This window comes from Oncorhynchus keta, chromosome 35, assembly GCF_023373465.1.
Source record: "Oncorhynchus keta strain PuntledgeMale-10-30-2019 chromosome 35, Oket_V2, whole genome shotgun sequence".
Lineage (NCBI taxonomy): Eukaryota > Metazoa > Chordata > Actinopteri > Salmoniformes > Salmonidae > Oncorhynchus > Oncorhynchus keta.
The window spans coordinates 6,406,023-6,425,922 of record NC_068455.1 but is presented as its reverse complement, the minus strand read 5'-3'; the positions used below and the strand labels follow the sequence as shown (position 1 = coordinate 6,425,922).

The 19,900-nt window shown below is 50.8% G+C and overlaps 1 protein-coding gene and 1 long non-coding RNA gene across 5 annotated transcripts in view; both read right to left on the bottom strand.

Moving 5' to 3' along the window:
- The window catches only part of LOC118380739 (sodium/calcium exchanger 3-like), a 210,646-nt gene that overhangs the window by 21,619 nt on the left and 169,127 nt on the right, over positions 1–19,900 (bottom strand). For 3 of the 4 annotated variants that reach the window (XM_052496203.1, XM_052496206.1, XM_052496204.1), the window contains 3 exons: positions 14,994–15,112; positions 13,276–13,375; positions 2,906–2,991 (listed from right to left, as the gene is read on the bottom strand). In XM_052496203.1, coding sequence (XP_052352163.1) covers positions 2,906–2,991; positions 13,276–13,375; positions 14,994–15,112 — 305 coding nt within the window. The remainder of the gene's footprint in view (positions 1–2,905; positions 2,992–13,275; positions 13,376–14,993; positions 15,113–19,900) is intronic. The other variant, XM_052496205.1, reaches the window with a different exon arrangement.
- On the bottom strand, positions 12,203–13,242 carry LOC127915771 (uncharacterized). Its single transcript, XR_008092036.1, has 4 exons — positions 13,148–13,242; positions 12,700–12,987; positions 12,572–12,635; positions 12,203–12,507 (listed from the first exon to the last, which is right to left on the bottom strand). It is a non-coding gene; the product is annotated as an uncharacterized LOC127915771 (long non-coding RNA).

Sequence of the window (19,900 nt, the reverse complement as noted above, 5' to 3'; positions counted from 1 at the left end):
GTCTCTAACCTCTAACCTCTCTGTGAACTGACCTTCCAGAAGGTGTCTCTAACCTCTAACCTCTCTGTCAACTGACCTTACAGAAGGTGTCTCTAACCTCTAACCTCTCTGTCAACTGACCTTCCAGAAGGTGTCTCTAACCTCTAACCTCTCTGTGAACTGACCTTCCAGAAGGTGTCTCTGACCTCTAACCTCTCTGTGAACTGACCTTCCAGAAGGTGTCTCTGACCTCTAACCTCTCTGTGAACTGACCTTCCAGAAGGTGTCTCTAACCTCTCTGTGAACTGACCTTCCAGAAGGTGTCTCTGACCTCTAACCTCTCTGTGAACTGACCTTCCAGAAGGTGTCTCTAACCTCTCTGTGAACTGACCTTCCAGAAGGTGTCTCTGACCTCTAACCTCTCTGTGAACTGACCTTCCAGAAGGTGTCTCTAACCTCTCTGTGAACTGACCTTCCAGAAGGTGTCTCTGACCTCTAACCACTCTGTCAACTGACCTTCCAGAAGGTGTCTCTAACCTCTAACCTCTCTGTCAACTGACCTTCCAGAAGGTGTCTCTGACCTCTAACCTCTCTGTGAACTGACCTTCCAGAAGGTGTCTCTGACCTCTAACCTCTCTGTGAACTGACCTTCCAGAAGGTGTCTCTAACCTCTCTGTGAACTGACCTTCCAGAAGGTGTCTCTGACCTCTAACCTCTCTGTGAACTGACCTTCCAGAAGGTGTCTCTAACCTCTAACCTCTCTGTGAACTGACCTTCCAGAAGGTGTCTCTAACCTCTAACCTCTTTGTCAACTGACCTTACAGAAGGTGTCTCTAACCTCTAACCTCTCTGTCAACTGACCTTCCAGAAGGTGTCTCTGACCTCTAACCACTCTGTCAACTGACCTTCCAGAAGGTGTCTCTGACCTCGAACCTCTCTGTGAACTGACCTTCCAGAAGGTGTCTCTGACCTCTCACCTCTCTGTGAACTGACCTTCCAGAATGTGTCTCTAACCTCTCTGTGAACTGACCTTCCAGAAGGTGTCTCTGACCTCTAACCTCTCTGTGAACTGACCTTACAGAAGGTGTCTCTAACCTCTCTGTGAACTGACCTTCCAGAAGGTGTCTCTAACCTCTCTGTGAACTGACCTTCCAGAAGGTGTCTCTGACCTCTAACCACTCTGTCAACTGACCTTCCAGAAGGTGTCTCTAACCCCTAACCTCTCTGTCAACTGACCTTCCAGAAGGTGTCTCTAACATCTCTGTGAACTGACCTTCCAGAAGGTGTCTCTAACCTCTAACCTCTCTGTGAACTGACCTTCCAGAAGGTGTCTCTAACCTCTAACCTCTCTGTCAACTGACCTTCCAGAAGGTGTCTCTAACATCTCTGTGAACTGACCTTCCAGAAGGTGTCTCTAACCTCTAACCTCTCTGTGAACTGACCTTCCAGAAGGTGTCTCTAACCTCTAACCTCTCTGTCAACTGACCTTACAGAAGGTGTCTCTAACCTCTAACCTCTCTGTCAACTGACCTTCCAGAAGGTGTCTCTAACCTCTAACCTCTCTGTGAACTGACCTTCCAGAAGGTGTCTCTAACCTCTAACCTCTCTGTCAACTGACCTTCCAGAAGGTGTCTCTATCCTCTAACCTCTCTGTGAACTGACCTTCCAGAAGGTGTCTCTAACCTCTCTGTGAACTGACCTTCCAGAAGGTGTCTCTGACCTCTAACCACTCTGTCAACTGACCTTCCAGAAGGTGTCTCTGACCTCGAACCTCTCTGTGAACTGACCTTCCAGAAGGTGTCTCTGACCTCTAACCTCTCTGTCAACTGACCTTCCAGAAGGTGTCTCTGACCTCTAACCTCTCTGTGAACTGACCTTCCAGAAGGTGTCTCTGACCTCTAACCTCTCTGTGAACTGACCTTCCAGAAGGTGTCTCTGACCTCTAACCTCTCTGTGAACTGACCTTCCAGAAGGTGTCTCTAACCTCTCTGTGAACTGACCTTCCAGAAGGTGTCTCTGACCTCTAACCTCTCTGTGAACTGATCTTCCAGAAGGTGTCTCTAACCTCTAACCTCTCTGTGAACTGACCTTCCAGAAGGTGTCTCTGACCTCTAACCACTCTGTCAACTGACCTTCCAGAAGGTGTCTCTGACCTCGAACCTCTCTGTGAACTGACCTTCCAGAAGGTGTCTCTGACCTCTAACCTCTCTGTGAACTGACCTTCCAGAATGTGTCTCTAACCTCTCTGTGAACTGACCTTCCAGAAGGTGTCTCTGACCTCTAACCTCTCTGTCAACTGACCTTCCAGAAGGTGTCTCTGACCTCGAACCTCTCTGTGAACTGACCTTCCAGAAGGTGTCTCTAACCTCTAACCTCTCTGTGAACTGACCTTCCAGAAGGTGTCTCTGACCTCTAACCACTCTGTCAACTGACCTTCCAGAAGGTGTCTCTGACCTCGAACCTCTCTGTGAACTGACCTTCCAGAAGGTGTCTCTGACCTCTAACCTCTCTGTGAACTGACCTTCCAGAATGTGTCTCTAACCTCTCTGTGAACTGACCTTCCAGAAGGTGTCTCTGACCTCTAACCACTCTGTCAACTGACCTTCCAGAAGGTGTCTCTGACCTCGAACCTCTCTGTGAACTGACCTTCCAGAAGGTGTCTCTGACCTCTAACCTCTCTGTGAACTGACCTTCCAGAATATGTCTCTAACCTCTCTGTGAACTGACCTTCCAGAAGGTGTCTCTAACCTCTCTGTGAACTGACCTTCCAGAAGGTGTCTCTAACCTCTCTGTGAACTGACCTTCCAGAAGGTGTCTCTAACCTCTCTGTGAACTGACCTTCCAGAAGGTGTCTCTGACCTCTAACCACTCTGTCAACTGACCTTCCAGAAGGTGTCCCTGAGCTCTAACCTCTCTGTGAACTGACCTTCCAGAAGACGGTGAGGAAGTGCATGACGTAGTCGAAACATGACGGGAGACGCTCTTCACCAGAGTCTTCCTCATCCTCGTCTCCTAGGGACAAGGGAGGGAGGAGCGGGGCAGAGGAGGGAAGAGAGAGGGTAGAGGGAAGGATAGACGTGTGATGGAGTGATGAAGAGGAGCAGGTATTGGAAGGAGGTATAGGGACAGTGAAGGGAGAGATGATGGAGTGATAGAAGAGTAATGCAGAATGGAGGGATTGTGATGGAAGAGGAGGGGGACAGAATGGAGGGATTGTGATGGAGGAGGGGGACAGAATGGAGGGATTGTGATGGAAGAGGAGGGGGACAGAATGGAGGGATTGTGATGGAGGCGTGGGACAGAATGGAGGGATTGTGGTGGAGGAGGGGGACAGAATGGAGGGATTGTGATGGAGGAGGGGGACAGAATGGAGGGATTGTGATGGAAGAGGGGGGGGACAGAATGGAGGGATTGTGATGGAGGAGGGGGGACAGAATGGAGGGATTGTGATGGAGGAGGGGGACAGAATGAAGGGATTGTGATGGAAGAGGGCGACAGAATGGAGGGATTGTGATGGAGGAGGGGGACAGAATGGAGGGATTGTGATGGAGGCGTGGGACAGAATGGAGGGATTGTGATGGAGGAGGGGGACAGAATGGAGGGATTGTGATGGAGGAGGGGGACAGAATGGAGGGATTGTGATGGAGGAGGGGGACAGAATGGAGGGATTGTGATGGAGGAGGGGGACAGAATGGAGGGATTGTGATGGAGGAGGGGGACAGAATGGAGGGATTGTGATGGAGGAGGGGGACAGAATGGAGGGATTGTGATGGAGGAGGGCGACAGAATGGAGGGATTGTGATGGAGGCGTGGGACAGAATGGAGGGATTGTGATGGAGGAGGGCGACAGAATGGAGGGATTGTGATGGAGGCGTGGGACAGAATGGAGGGATTGTGATGGAGGAGGGGGACAGAATGGAGGGATTGTGATGGAGGAGGGGGACAGAATGGAGGGATTGTGATGGAGGAGGGGGACAGAATGGAGGGATTGTGATGGAGGAGGGGGACAGAATGGAGGGATTGTGATGGAGGAAGAGGAGGACAGAATGGAGGGATTGTGATGGAGGAGGAGGGGGACAGAATGGAGGGATTGTGATGATGGAGGAGGGGGACAGAATGGAGGGATTGGGATGGAGGAGGGGGACAGAATGGAGGGATTGTGATGGAGGAGGGCGACAGAATGGAGGGATTGTGATGGAGGAGGGGGACAGAATGGAGGGATTGTGATGGAGGAGGGTGACAGAATGGAGGGATTGTGATGGAGGAGGGGGACAGAATGGAGGGATTGTGATGGAGGAGGGGGACAGAATGGAGGGATTGTGATGGAGGAGGGGGACAGAATGGATTGTGATGGAGGAGGGGGACAGAATGGAGGGATTGTGATGGAGGAGGGGGAGAGAATGGATTGTGATGGAGGAGGAGGACAGAATGGAGGGATTGTGATGGAGGAGGGCGACAAAATGGAGGGATTGTGATGGAGGAGGGGGACAGAATGGAGGGATTGTGATGGAGGAGGGGGACAGAATGGAGGGATTGTGATGGAGGAGGGGGACAGAATGGAGGGATTGTGATGGAGGAGGGGGACAGAATGGAGGGATTGTGATGGAGGAGGGGGACAGAATGGAGGGATTGTGATGGAGGAGGGGGACAGAATGGAGGGATTGTGATGGAGGAGGGGGACAGAATGGAGGGATTGTGATGGAGGAGGGGGACAGAATGGAGGGATTGTGATGGAGGAGGGCGACAGAATGGAGGGATTGTGATGGAGGAGGGGGACAGAATGGAGGGATTGTGATGGAGGAGGGGGACAGAATGGAGGGATTGTGATGGAGGAGGGGGACAGAATGGAGGGATTGTGATGGAGGAGGGGGACAGAATGGAGGGATTGTGATGGAGGAGGGCGACAGAATGGAGGGATTGTGATGGAGGAGGGGGACAGAATGGAGGGATTGTGATGGAGGAGGGCGACAGAATGGAGGGATTGTGATGGAGGAGGGGGACAGAATGGAGGGATTGTGATGGAGGAGGGGGACAGAATGGAGGGATTGTGATGGAGGAGGGGGACAGAATGGAGGGATTGTGATGGAGGAGGGGGACAGAATGGAGGGATTGTGATGGAGGAGGGGAACAGAATGGAGGGATTGTGATGGAGGAGGGTGACAGAATGGAGGGATTGTGATGGAGGAGGGCGACAGAATGGAGGGATTGTGATGGAGGAGGGCGACAGAATGGAGGGATTGTGATGGAGGAGAGGGACAGAATGGAGGGATTGTGATGGAGGAGGGGGACAGAATGGAGGAGGAGGACAGAATGGAGGGATTGTGATGGGGGAGGACAAAATGGAGTGATTGTGATGGAGGAGGAGGAGGACAAAATGGAGGTATTGTGATGGAGGAGGAGGAGGACAGAATGGAGGGATTGTGATGGAGGAGGAGGGGGACAGAATGGAGGGATTGTGATGGAGGAGGAGGAGGACAGAATGGAGGGATTGTGATGGGGGAGGACAAAATGGAGTGATTGTGATGGAGGAGGAGGACAGAATGGATGGATTGTGATGGAGGAGGAGGACAGAATGGAGGGATTGTGATGAAGGAGGAGGAGGACAGAATGGAGGGATTGTGATGGAGGAGGAGGAGGACAGAATGGAGGGATTGTGATGGAGGAGGAGGGGGACAGAATGGAGGGATTGTGATGAAGGAGGAGGAGGACAGAATGGAGGGATTGTGATGGAGGAGGGGGACAGAATGGAGGGATTGTGATGGAGGAGGGGGACAGAATGGAGGGATTGTGATGGAGGAGGGGGACAGAATGGAGGGATTGTGATGGAGGAGGGCGACAGAATGGAGGGATTGTGATGGAGTAGGGGGACAGAATGGAGGGATTGTGATGGAGGAGGGCGACAGAATGGAGGGATTGTGATGGAGGAGGGGGACAGAATGGAGGGATTGTGATGGAGGAGGGGGACAGAATGGAGGGATTGTGATGGAGGAGGGGGACAGAATGGAGGGATTGTGATGGAGGAGGGGGACAGAATGGAGGGATTGTGATGGAGGAGGGGGACAGAATGGAGTGATTGTGATGGAGGAGGGGAACAGAATGGAGGGATTGTGATGGAGGAGGGCGACAGAATGGAGGGATTGTGATGGAGGAGGGCGACAGAATGGAGGGATTGTGATGGAGGAGGGCGACAGAATGGAGGGATTGTGATGGAGGAGAGGGACAGAATGGAGGGATTGTGATGGAGGATGGGGACAGAATGGAGGAGGAGGACAGAATGGAGGGATTGTGATGGGGGAGGACAAAATGGAGTGATTGTGATGGAGGAGGAGGAGGACAAAATGGAGGGATTGTGATGGAGGAGGAGGGGGACAGAATGGAGGGATTGTGATGGAGGAGGAGGAGGACAGAATGGAGGGATTGTGATGGGGGAGGACAAAATGGAGTGATTGTGATGGAGGAGGAGGACAGAATGGATGGATTGTGATGGAGGAGGAGGACAGAATGGAGGGATTGTAATGGAGGAGGAGGAGGACAGAATGGAGGGATTGTGATGGAGGAGGAGGGGGACAGAATGGAGGGATTGTGATGAAGGAGGAGGAGGACAGAATGGAGGGATTGTGATGGAGGAAGAGGAGGACAGAATGGAGGGATTGTGATGGAGGAGGGGGACAGAATGGAGGGATTGTGATGAAGGAGGAGGAGGACAGAATGGAGGGATTGTGATGGAGGAGGAGGACAGAATGGAGGGATTGTGATGGAGGAGGAGGGGGACAGAATGGAGGGATTGTGATGAAGGAGGAGGAGGACAGAATGGAGGGATTGTGATGGAGGAGGAGGACAGAATGGATGGATTGTGATGGAGGAGGACAGAATGTGATGGATTGTGATGGAGGAGGAGGACAGAATGGAGGGATTGTGATGGAGGAGGAGGACAGAATGGATGGATTGTGATGGAGGAGGAGGACAGAATGGAGGGATTGTGATGGAGGAGGAGGACAGAATGGATGGATTGTGATGGAGGAGGACAGAATGGATGGATTGTGATGGAGGACAGAATGTGATGGATTGTGATGGAGGAGGGGGACAGAATGGAGGGATTGTGATGGAGGAGGACAGAATGTGATGGATTGTGATGGAGGAGGACAGAATGTGATGGATTGTGATGGAGGAGGACAGAATGTGATGGATTGTGATGGAGGAGGACAGAATGTGATGGATTGTGATGGAGGACAGAATGTGATGGATTGTGATGGAGGAGGACAGAATGTGATGGATTGTGATGGAGGAGGACAGAATGTGATGGATTGTGATGGAGGAGGAGGACAGAATGTGATGGATTGTGATGGAGGAGGAGGACAGAATGTGATGGATTGTGATGGAGGAGGAGGACAGAATGTGATGGATTGTGATGGAGGAGGAGGACAGAATGGATGGATTGTGATGGAGGAGGGGGACAGAATGTGATGGATTGTGGAGGAAGAGGACAGAATGTGATGGATTGTGATGGAGGAGGGGGACAGAATGTGATGGATTGTGATGGAGGAGGGGGAGATAGGAAAGAGGAATGACATCAAGGGGAAGGAAGAGAATCATTTTAATTTATTACACATTGAGTAATATTTCATAACAGCAGATGGCTGTATTTCATAGTTACGTCCAGTGTGTTTAATCCACTCTAACAGGAACATAGACTCATACCTCAACAGAGGTTGGTAGCCTGACAAGTACTGTGAGTGAATGGCCCAGTTCCCCACGGCCAACATCAGGCCTCCATGGAGGGTAGCTAGGCAGGGGGCTAGGTGGGACGCAGAGCCGGGTGATGGCAGGAGGTTAGAAAGGCCTAGGTATATGTAGGCAGAGTGGTGGGTGCTGGCAGGAGGTTAGAAAGGCCTAGGTATATGTAGATGGGTGCTGGCAGGAGGTTAGAAAGGCCTAGGTATATGTAGATGGGTGCTGGCAGGAGGTTAGACAGGCCTAGGTATATGTAGGTAGGTGCTGGCAGGAGGTTAGACAGGCCTAGGTATATGTAGGCAGAGTGGTGGGTGCTGGCAGGAGGTTAGAAAGGCCTAGGTATATGTAGGTGGGTGCTGGCAGGAGGTTAGAAAGGCCTAGGTATATGTAGGTGGGTGCTGGCAGGAGGTTAGAAAGGCCTAGGTATATGTAGGTGGGTGCTGGCAGGAGGTTAGAAAGGCCTAGGTATATGTAGGCAGAGTGGTGGGTGCTGGCAGGAGGTTAGAAAGGCCTAGGTATATGTAGGTAGGTGCTGGCAGGAGGTTAGAAAGGCCTAGGTATATGTAGGTGGGTGCTGGAATGATTCAAAGTGGCAGGTCATGTGAGGGACATACATTTTTCAGCGTGGAGCTCATTAAATAATACAGAGAGCCATTGGGATTAAATATTTTAACACCAAAGTGACAGAGGGAGGCCTTCCAGGGAGAAATGTCTCCTCTCCGTGGCTAAGGAAAGTCTAGCCGTCTTCTCTACATCGCGTCCGTCTCCGACGTCTCCTCTCCGTGGCTGAGGAAAGTCTAGCCGTCTTCTCTACATCGCGTCCGTCTCCGACGTCTCCTCTCCGTGGCTGAGGAAAGTCTAGCCGTCTTCTCTACATCGCGTCCGTCTCCGACGTCTCCTCTCCGTGGCTAAGGAAAGTCTAGCCGTCTTCTCTACATCGCGCCTGACTCTCTCTCTCCTTCTGGCTCCGACGTCTCCGACGTCTCCGATGTCTCCTTCTGGCTCCAATGTCCCCGATGTCTCCGATGTCACCGATGTCTCCTATGTCTCCTTCTGGCTCCGATGTCTCCTTCTGGCTCTGATGTCTCCTATGTCCCTTCTGGCTCCGATGTCTCCGATGTCTCCTTCTGGCTCCTATCCTTCTGGCTCCTTCTGGCTCCGATGTCCCCGATGTCCCTGATGTCTCCTATGTCTCCTTCTGGCTCCGATGTCTCTGATGTCTCTGATGTCTCCGATGTCTCCTTCTGGCTCCGATGTCTCCGATGTCCCCGATGTCTCCGATGTCACCGATGTCTCCTATGTCTCCTTCTGGCTCCGATGTCTCCTTCTGGCTCCGATGTCTCCGATGTCCCCGATGTCTCCTTCTGGCTCCGATGTCTCCTTCTGGCTCCGATGTCTCCTTCTGGCCCCGATGTCTCCAATGTCCCTGATGTCTCCGATGTCCCCGATTTCTCCTTCTGGCTCCGATATCTCCGATGTCTCCGATGTTTCCGATGTCTCCTTCTGGCTCCGATGTCTCCGATGTCCCCGATGTCTCCTTCTGGCCCCGATGTCTCCTTCTGGCTCCGATGTCTCCGATGTCCCCGATGTCTCCTTCTGGCTCCGATGTCTCCGATGTCTCCTTCTGTCTCCGACGTTTCCGATGTCTCCGATGTTTCAGATGTCTCCGATGTTTCCGATGTCTCCTTCTGTCTCCGATGTCTCCGATGTCTCCGATGTTCCCGATGTCTCTTTCTGGCTCCGATGTCTCCGATGTCCCCGATGTCTCCGATGTCACTGATGTCTCCTATGTCTCCTTCTGGCTCCGATGTCTCCTTCTGGCTCCGATGTCTCCGATGTCCCCGATATCTCCTTCTGGCTCCGATGTCTCCTTCTGGCTCCGATGTCTCCTTCTGGCCCCGATGTCTCCAATGTCCCTGATGTCTCCGATGTCCCCGATGTCTCCTTCTGGCTCCGATATCTCCGATGTCTCCGATGTTTCCGATGTCTCCTTCTGGCTCCGATGTCTCCGATGTCCCCGATGTCTCCTTCTGGCTCCGATGTCTCCGATGTCTCCTTCTGTCTCCGACGTCTCCGATGTTTCCGATGTCTCCGATGTTTCAGATGTCTCCGATGTTTCCGATGTCTCCTTCTGGCTCCGATGTCTCCGATGTCTCCTTCTGTCTCCTTCTGTCTCCTTCTGGCGCCGATGTCTCCGATGTCTCCGATGTCTCCTTCTGTCTCCGATGTCTCCGATGTCTCCGATGTTCCCGATGTCTCTTTCTGGCTCCGATGTCTCCGATGTCCCCGATGTCTCCGATGTCACCGATGTCTCCTATATCCCCGATGTCTCCTTCTGGCTCCGATGTCTCCTTCTGGCTCTGATGTCTCCTTCTGGCCCGATGTCTCCAATGTCCCTGATGTCTCCGATGTCCCCGATGTCTCCTTCTGGCTCCGATGTCTCCGATGTTTCCGATGTCTCCTTCTGGCTCCGATGTCTCCGATGTCTCCGATGTCCCCAATGTCTCCTTCTGGCTCCGATGTCTCCGATGTCTCCTTCTGTCTCCGACGTCTCCGATGTCTCCGATGTCCCCGATGTCTCTTTCTGGCTCCGATGTCTCCGATGTCTCCTTCTGGCTCCAATGTCTCCGATGTCTCCGATGTTCCCGATGTCTCTTTCTGGCTCCGACGTCTCCGATGTTTCAGATGTCTCCGATGTCTCCGATGTCTCTTTCTGGCTCCGATGTCTCCGATGTCTCCTTCTGGCTCTGACGTCTCCGATGTTTCAGATGTCTCCGATGTCTCCTTTTGTCTCCGATGTCTCCTACTGTCTCCAATGTCTCCGATGTTCGGAACGCTTTCTGGATGTTGTATCATTTGTAGTCCGTTGTCGTGACAAGTGTTGTTGACGTTATTATATATTTTGTTTTACATATTACTAAAGCTATTAAGATCAGCTCAAACGTAAATACAATGTTAAAAGGCAACATGTTTGGTTGGTGCCTTAGTGCCTTATCCTTAACTTATATCCTTAACTTAATTCAATGTTCTGGGAACCTTTAAATAACGTTTTTTTTTTTTTTACAAATTTTTTATTTTATTTTTTAACCAGGCAAGTCAGTTAAGAACACATTCTTATTTTCAATGACGGCCTGGGAACAGTGGGTAGAACAGGGGCAGAACGACAGATTTGTTTGTACCTTGTCAGCTCGGGGGTTTGAACACGCAACCTTCCGGTTACTAGTCCAACGCTCTAACCACTAGGCTACCCTGCCGCCCTCTGCAACCTAACTTAAACATTGTATGAATGTCATCACAACTGAACATCTCTTTTAAGGTAACCACACTGTTCCCAGACGCTAATTACATGTCTGGGAACCTTTTATTAAAGAACTCAGAATGGCTGTTCTGTCAACATTCTGTCAACATTCTGTCAACATTCTGTCAACATCAAAAGGAATGTTTTGTGTCCTCTGATACAAAACATTATCTGAATGTCAGCACAACTGGACAGTTTTAGTGTTTATCTCTTTGCGTATCCCCACAATGTTCACAGAACCTAAATAAAATGTTTTAGGAACTTTTTAAAAATAATGTAAAAATGTGTTCTGGGAACGTTCTTTCAACATCAGTTGAATGTTATTTTCACTCTAAAAGAAACAAGGAAACTGTTTTTTTGTGTTTTTTTGGGGGAACACATCTTTCGTGACGTCCTTACAATGTTCCCAACAGACGGTTCCCAACAGACGGTTCCCAACAGACTGTTCCCAACAGACGGTTCCCAACAGACGTTTCCCAACAGACTGTTCCCAACAGACAGACGGTTCCCAACAGACGTTTCCCAACAGACTGTTCCCAACAGACGGTTCCCAACAGACGTTTCCCAACAGACGGTTCCCAACAGACTGTTCCCAACAGACGTTTCCCAACAGACTGTTCCCAACAGACGGTTCCCAACAGACGGTTCCCAACAGACTGTTCCCAACAGACGGTTCCCAACAGACTGTTCCCAACAGACGGTTCCCAACAGACGTTTCCCAACAGACGGTTCCCAACAGACGGTTCCCAACAGACTGTTCCCAACAGACTGTTCCCAACAGACGGTTCCCAACAGACAGTTCCCAACAGACTGTTCCCAACAGACGGTTCCCAACAGACGGTTCCCAACATACGGTTCCCAACAGACTGTTCCCACAATGTAAATGAAAAATTCTGGGAACATTTTAAAGAGCAGATGAAATGTGTTCCAGGAACATTCTTGTAACATCGGGGGAATGTCTTTTTTTGCACCCTAAAATAAACTAATCATCCAACGGGACAGTTTTACTGTTGTGGGAACAAAGGACAATAACCTAGATTGAACAACAACAACAACAAAAACACACTATAACATATATACACATAGAACATATATACACATAGAACATATATACACATAGAACATATATACACATAGAACATATATACACATAGAACATATATACACATAGAACATATATACACATAGAACATATATACACATAGAACATATATACACATAGAACATATATATTATAATATATAACAATCAAAACTCAACGATTAAAGATCCATGTTTTTTTGTCACAATATATATATATTTTTAAATATCCTCTTTCTTTGAGTGCTCTGATCGCTACCTGGCTCCCCTAAGACCCAACACATACTGTCTGATGTATAAAACCTGTAAAAGATGGTCAACGATTACGATCACAATGTATCGACCATTTTCCTCTTCTCCTTTACATGACGTCCACTAGAGTGGGACCTGTGCTGTGTGGAGGAGGAGCTGGTGTTTATCTGTACTGACTGGTCTAGGAGCTGGTGTTTACCTGTACTGACTGGTCTAGGAGCTGTTGTTTACCTGTACTGACTGGTCTAGGAGCTGGTGTTTATCTGCACTGACTGGTCTAGGAGCTGTTGTTTACCTGCACTGACTGGTCTAGGAGCTGGTGTTTACCTGTACTGACTGGTCTAGGAGCTGGTGTTTACCTGTACTGACTGGTCTAGGAGCTGGTGTTTACCTGTACTGACTGGTCTAGGAGCTGGTGTTTACCTGTACTGACTGGTCTAGGAGCTGGTGTTTATCTGTACTGACTGGTCTAGGAGCTGGTGTTTATCTGTACTGACTGGTCTAGGAGCTGGTGTTTATCTGCACTGACTGGTCTAGGAGCTGTTGTTTACCTGTACTGACTGGTCTAGGAGCTGGTGTTTACCTGTACTGACTGGTCTAGGAGCTGGTGTTTATCTGTACTGACTGGTCTAGGAGCTGGTGTTTATCTGCACTGACTGGTCTAGGAGCTGTTGTTTACCTGTACTGACTGGTCTAGGAGCTGGTGTTTACCTGTACTGACTGGTCTAGGAGCTGGTGTTTACCTGTACTGACTGGTCTAGGAGCTGGTGTTTACCTGTACTGACTGGTCTAGGAGCTGGTGTTTACCTGTACTGACTGGTCTAGGAGCTGGTGTTTACCTGTACTGACTGGTCTAGGAGCTGGTGTTTATCTGTACTGACTGGTCTAGGAGCTGGTGTTTACCTGTACTGACTGGTCTAGGAGCTGGTGTTTACCTGCACTGACTGTGATAGCCTCCATGAACTGTTGTCTCCAGGAGTTGGTGCCCACCACCAGAGCCAGGTTCGTCTTCTTGATCAGCTTGTCGACTGTGTTCTGAGGGAAAAGGCACATAGGAAATACACTCAGGGTGCATCCCAAATGCACCCTATTCCCAATCTAGTGCACTATTTTTGTCCAGAGTCTTGGAGGCTCCCTTGGTGGGCCATGTATTTAACTGATTATTATAGCATCTCAGTATGGACCAATCTGGTTACAGCTGGGGGTTGTATTATTATTATTATTATTATTATTATTATTATTATTATTACAGTTTGGACTATACCAATCTGGTTACAGCTGGGGGTTGGCTTATTATTATTATTATTATTATTATTATTATTATTATTATTACAGTTTGGACTATACCAATCTGGTTACAGCTGGGGGTTGTATTATTATTATTATTATTATTATTATTATTATTATTATTACAGTTTGGACTATACCAATCTGGTTACAGCTGGGGGTTGGATTATTATTATTATTATTATTATTATTATTATTACAGTTTGGACTATACCAATCTGGTTACAGCTGGGGGTTGGCTTATTATTATTATTATTATTATAGTTTGGACTATACCAATCTGGTTACAGCTGGGGGTTGTATTATTATTATTATTATTATTATTATTACAGTTTGGACTGTACCAATCTGGTTACAGCTGGGGGTTGGCTTATTATTATTATTATTATTACAGTTTGGACTATACCAATCTGGTTACAGCTGGGGGTTGGATTATTATTATTATTATTATTATTATTATTATTACAGTTTGGACTATACCAATCTGGTTACAGCTGGGGGTTGGATTATTATTATTATTATTATTACAGTTTGGACTATACCAATCTGGTTACAGCTGGGGGTTGGCTTATTATTATTATTATTACAGTTTGGACTATACCAATCTGGTTACAGCTGGGGGTTGGATTATTATTATTATTACAGTTTGGACTATACCAATCTGGTTACAGCTGGGGGTTGGATTATTATTCATTGACCTGGGAAAATAAGGGTTAAATAAAATAGGGAATAGGGTGCTATTTCATACTCCGGCTCAATGTCAATGAATGTCCCAAGATAACTCAGTTGACTTTGTCACTGTCACTAGTCGGATAGCACCCGGTTACTCAACCTTGCACCTTTTCGAGGCTGTATCACTGGTCACTTTAATCATTTTTACATACTGTTTTACTAATTTCATATGTATATACTGTATTCTACTGTATTATACTCAATACCACTCTGACATTGCTTGTCCTAATATGTATATATTTCTTAATTCCACTCTTATATTTTTTCGATTTGTGTGTATTGTTGTGAATTGTTAGATATTACTGCACTGCTGGAGCTAGGAACACAAGCATTTCTCTACACTCGCAATATCATCTGCTAAATATGTGTACAGTGTGTGACCAATACAATTTGATTTGATTTGAGATTAGAACAAAGACACATGAAGTTCACATGATTCTCCACATGATGGCAGCAACATCAAATGAATTCATTCATCCGCTGGCTCTGATGAGGAGTCATAAAAACACACTTCAACCTGTGATGGTGAGAGTGTTTAGCTGTGTGTGTGTGTGCGTGTGTGAATGTGTGTGTATGTGTGTGTGTGTTGGAGTGACAGTTGGAGTGACAGTTGGAGTGACAGACTGTCCCGTACCTTGAACTCGTAGGACTCCTCGATGATGACCTCCAGTTTGGAGTGTTCCCCCAGCACTGGCTTCCCCATCTCTGCGATCCGCTTCGCTTCCTCTTCCTCTGACGAGAACTTAGGGACATCTGTGGGAAGTGGAGAGACAAGGAGAGGAGAGGAGAGGGGAGAGGAGAGGAGAGGAGAGGAGAGGAGAGGAGAGAGAACAGGACAGGAGAGGAGAGGAGAGGAGAGGAGAGGAGAGGAGAGGAGAGGAGAGAGAACAGGACAGGACAGGAGAGAGGAGAGGAGAGGAGAGGAGAGGAGAGGAGAGGAGAGGAGAGAGAACAGGAGAGGAGAGGAGAGGAGAGGAGAGGAGAGGAGAGGAGAGAACAGGACAGGAGAGGAGAAGAGAGGAGAGATAACAGGACAGGAGAGGAGAGGAGAAGAGAGGAGGAGAGGAGAGAGAACAGGAGAGGAGAGGAGAGGAGAGGAGAGGAGAGGAGAGGAGAGGAGAGGAGAGGAGAGGAGAAGAGAGGAGGAGAGGAGAGAGAACAGGAGAGGAGAGGAGAGGAGGGGAGAGGGGAAGGAGAGAAGAAGAGAAGAGAGGAGGAGAGAGGAGAGAAAACAGGACAGGAGGGGTGAAGAGAGGAGGAGAGAGGGGAAGGAGAGAAGAAGAGAAGAGAGGAGGAGAGAGGAGAGAGAACAGGACAGGAGAGGAGAGGAGAAGAGAGGAGGAGAGGAGAGAGAACAGGACAGGAGAGGAGAGGAGAGGAGGGGAGGAGAGAGAACAGGAGAGGAGAGGAGAGGAGAGGAGAGGAGAGGAGAGGAGAGGAGAGGAGAGGAGAGGAGAGGAGAGGAGAGGAAAGAGAGTGAGACTGAGCCTAATAAGCTGAGCTCATCTTGTTGAACTGTGCAGGCACTGGATAAAATGCAACCACATCAAACCACTCCTTCTAAAGGTCAATATTTCCTTTATTGCGTGCAGAAGCTCTTTAAACACATTGTTCAAACAAGCAAAAATAATGTCATCGTACACTACAGTTCCACGTGAATGGGGCAAACACTAAGGACGATTCTATCACAGAGCCTAAGTGCTGGACAAAGTGAACCACTGCTCTCCGTTCTGTCTCTGTTAGAGAGTCATCCTCTGTCACTTCCCTTTCATTCTGTCTCATCCCTCTATCCTGTCCTGTCTGCTCCTCTCTCCTCCTGTCCTGTCTGCTCCTCTCTCATCCTGTCCTCTCTCCTCCTGTCCTGTCTGCTCCTCTCTCCTCCTGTCCTGTCTGCTCCTCTCTCATCCTCTCCTCTCTGCTCCTGTCCTGTCTGCTCCTCTCTCATCCTGTCCTCTCTCCTCCTGTCCTGTCTGCTCCTCTCTCATCCTGTCCTGTCTGCTCCTCTCTCATCCTGTCCTCTCTCCTCCTGTCCTCTCTGCTCCTCTCTCATCCTGTCCTCTCTCCTCCTGTCCTGTCTGCTCCTCTCTCATCCTGTCCTGTCTGCTCCTGTCCTGTCTGCTCCTCTCTCATCCTGTCCTCTCTCATCCTGTCCTCTCTGCTCCTCTCTCATCCTGTCCTCTCTCCTCCTGTCCTGTCTGCTCCTCTCTCCTCCTGTCCTGTCTGCTCCTCTCTCATCCTGTCCTGTCTGCTCCTGTCCTGTCTGCTCCTCTCTCATCCTGTCCTCTCTCCTCCTGTCCTCTCTGCTCCTCTCTCCTCCTGTCCTCTCTCCTCCTGTCCTGTCTGCTCCTCTCTCATCCTGTCCTCTCTCCTCCTGTCCTCTCTGCTCCTCTCTCCTCCTGTCCTCTCTCCTCCTGTCCTGTCTGCTCCTCTCTCATCCTGTCCTGTCTGCTCCTCTCTCTCCCTGTCCTCTCTCCTCCTGTCCTGTCTGCTCCTCTCTCCCCTGTCCTCTCTCCTCCTCTCCCCCCCTGTCCTCTCTCCTCCTGTCCTGTCTGCTCCTCTCTCCTCCTGTCCTCTCTCCTCCTGTCCTGTCTGCTCCTCTCTCCTCCTGTCCTCTCTCCTCCTGTCCTGTCTGCTCCTCTCTCCTCCTGTCCTCTCTCCTCCTGTCCTGTCTGCTCCTCTCTCATCCTGTCCTCTCTCCTCCTGTCCTGTCTGCTCCTCTCTCATCCTGTCCTCTCTCCTCCTGTCCTCTCTGCTCCTCTCTCCTCCTGTCCTCTCTGCTCCTCTCTCATCCTGTCCTCTCTCCTCCTCTCTCCTCCTGTCCTCTCTGCTCCTCTCTCCTCCTGTCCTCTCTGCTCCTCTCTCCTCCTGTCCTCTCTGCTCCTCTCTCCTCCTGTCCTCTCTGCTCCTCTCTCATCCTGTCCTCTCTCCTCCTCTCTCCTCCTGTCCTCTCTGCTCCTCTCTCCTCCTGTCCTCTCTGCTCCTCTCTCCTCCTGTCCTCTCTGCTCCTCTCTCCTCCTGTCCTCTCTGCTCCTCTCTCATCCTGTCCTCTCTGCTCCTCTCTCGTCCTGTCCTCTCTCCCCCTGTCCTCTCTGCTCCTCTCTCCTCCTGTCCTCTCTGCTCCTCTCTCCTCCCATCCTCTCTGCTCCTCTCTCCTCCTGTCCTCTCTGCCCCTCTCTCATCCTGTCCTCTCTGCTCCTCTCTCATCTTGTCCTCTCTGCTCCTCTCTCATCCTGTCCTCTCTCCTCCTGTCCTGTCTGCTCCTCTCTCATCCTGTCCTCTCTCCCTCTGTCCTCTCTGCTCCTCTCTCCTCCTGTCCTCTCTGCTCCTCTCTCATCCCGTCCTCTCTGCTCCTCTCTCCTCCTGTCCTCTCTCCTCCTGTCCTCTCTGCTCCTCTCTCATCCTGTCATCTCTGCTCCTCTCTCCTCCTGTCCTTTCTGCTCCTCTCTCATCCTGTCCTCTCTGCTCCTCTCTCCTCCTGTTCTCTCTCCACCTGTCCTCTTTGCTCCTCTCTCATCCTGTCCTCTCTCCTCCTGTCCTCTCTGCTCCTCTCTCATCCTGTCCTCTCTCCTCCTGTCCTGTCTGCTCCTCTCTCATCATGTCCTCTCTCCTCCTGTCCTCTCTGCTCCTCTCTCCTCCTGTCCTGTCTGCTCCTCTCTCATCCTGTCCTGTCTGCTCCTCTCTCTCCCTGTCCTCTCTCCTCCTGTCCTGTCTGCTCCTCTCTCCCCCTGTCCTCTCTCCTCCTGTCCTGTCTGCTCCTCTCTCCCCCTGTCCTCTCTCCTCCTCTCTCCCCCTGTCCTCTCTCCTCCTGTCCTGTCTGCTCCTCTCTCCTCCTGTCCTCTCTCCTCCTGTCCTGTCTGCTCCTCTCTCCTCCTGTCCTCTCTCCTCCTGTCCTGTCTGCTCCTCTCTCATCCTGTCCTCTCTCCTCCTGTCCTGTCTGCTCCTCTCTCATCCTGTCCTCTCTCCTCCTGTCCTCTCTGCTCCTCTCTCCTCCTGTCCTCTCTGCTCCTCTCTCATCCTGTCCTCTCTGCTCCTCTCTCCTCCTGTCCTCTCTGCTCCTCTCTCCTCCTGTCCTCTCTGCTCCTCTCTCCTCCTGTCCTCTCTGCTCCTCTCTCCTCCTGTCCTCTCTGCTCCTCTCTCATCCTGTCCTCTCTCCTCCTCTCTCCTCCTGTCCTCTCTGCTCCTCTCTCCTCCTGTCCTCTCTGCTCCTCTCTCCTCCTGTCCTCTCTGCTCCTCTCTCCTCCTGTCCTCTCTGCTCCTCTCTCATCCTGTCCTCTCTGCTCCTCTCTCCTCCTGTCCTCTCTCCTCCTGTCCTCTCTGCTCCTCTCTCCTCCTGTCCTCTCTGCTCCTCTCTCCTCCTGTCCTCTCTGCTCCTCTCTCCTCCTGTCCTCTCTGCCCCTCTCTCATCCTGTCCTCTCTGCTCCTCTCTCATCTTGTCCTCTCTGCTCCTCTCTCATCCTGTCCTCTCTCCTCCTGTCCTGTCTGCTCCTCTCTCATCCTGTCCTCTCTCCCTCTGTCCTCTCTGCTCCTCTCTCCTCCTGTCCTCTCTGCTCCTCTCTCATCCCGTCCTCTCTGCTCCTCTCTCCTCCTGTCCTCTCTGCTCCTCTCTCATCCTGTCCTCTCTGCTCCTCTCTCCTCCTGTTCTCTCTCCACCTGTCCTCTCTGCCCCTCTCTCATCCTGTCCTCTCTGCTCCTCTCTCATCTTGTCCTCTCTGCTCCTCTCTCATCCTGTCCTCTCTCCTCCTGTCCTGTCTGCTCCTCTCTCATCCTGTCCTCTCTCCCTCTGTCCTCTCTGCTCCTCTCTCCTCCTGTCCTCTCTGCTCCTCTCTCATCCCGTCCTCTCTGCTCCTCTCTCCTCCTGTCCTCTCTCCTCCTGTCCTCTCTGCTCCTCTCTCATCCTGTCCTCTCTGCTCCTCTCTCCTCCTGTCCTTTCTGCTCCTCTCTCATCCTGTCCTCTCTGCTCCTCTCTCCTCCTGTTCTCTCTCCACCTGTCCTCTTTGCTCCTCTCTCATCCTGTCCTCTCTCCTCCCTGTCCTCTCTGCTCCTCTCTCATCCTGTCCTCTCTCCTCCTGTCCTGTCTGCTCCTCTCTCATCATGTCCTCTCTCCTCCTGTCCTCTCTGCTACTCTCTCCTCCTGTCCTCTCTGCTCCTCTCTCATCCTGTCCTCTCTGCTCCTCTCTCCTCCTGTCCTCTCTGCTCCTCTCTCCTCCTGTCCTCTCTCCTCCTCTCTCCCCCTGTCCTCTCTCCTCCTGTCCTGTCTCCTCCTCTCTCCCCTGTCCTCTCTCCTCCTGTCCTGTCTGCTCCTCTCTCCTCCTGTCCTCTCTCCTCCTGTCCTGTCTGCTCCTCTCTCCTCCTGTCCTCTCTCCTCCTGTCCTGTCTGCTCCTCTCTCATCCTGTCCTCTCTCCTCCTGTCCTCTCTGCTCCTCTCTCCTCCTGTCCTCTCTGCTCCTCTCTCCTCCTGTCCTCTCTGCTCCTCTCTCCTCCTGTCCTCTCTGCTCCTCTCTCCTCCTGTCCTCTCTGCTCCTCTCTCCTCCTGTCCTCTCT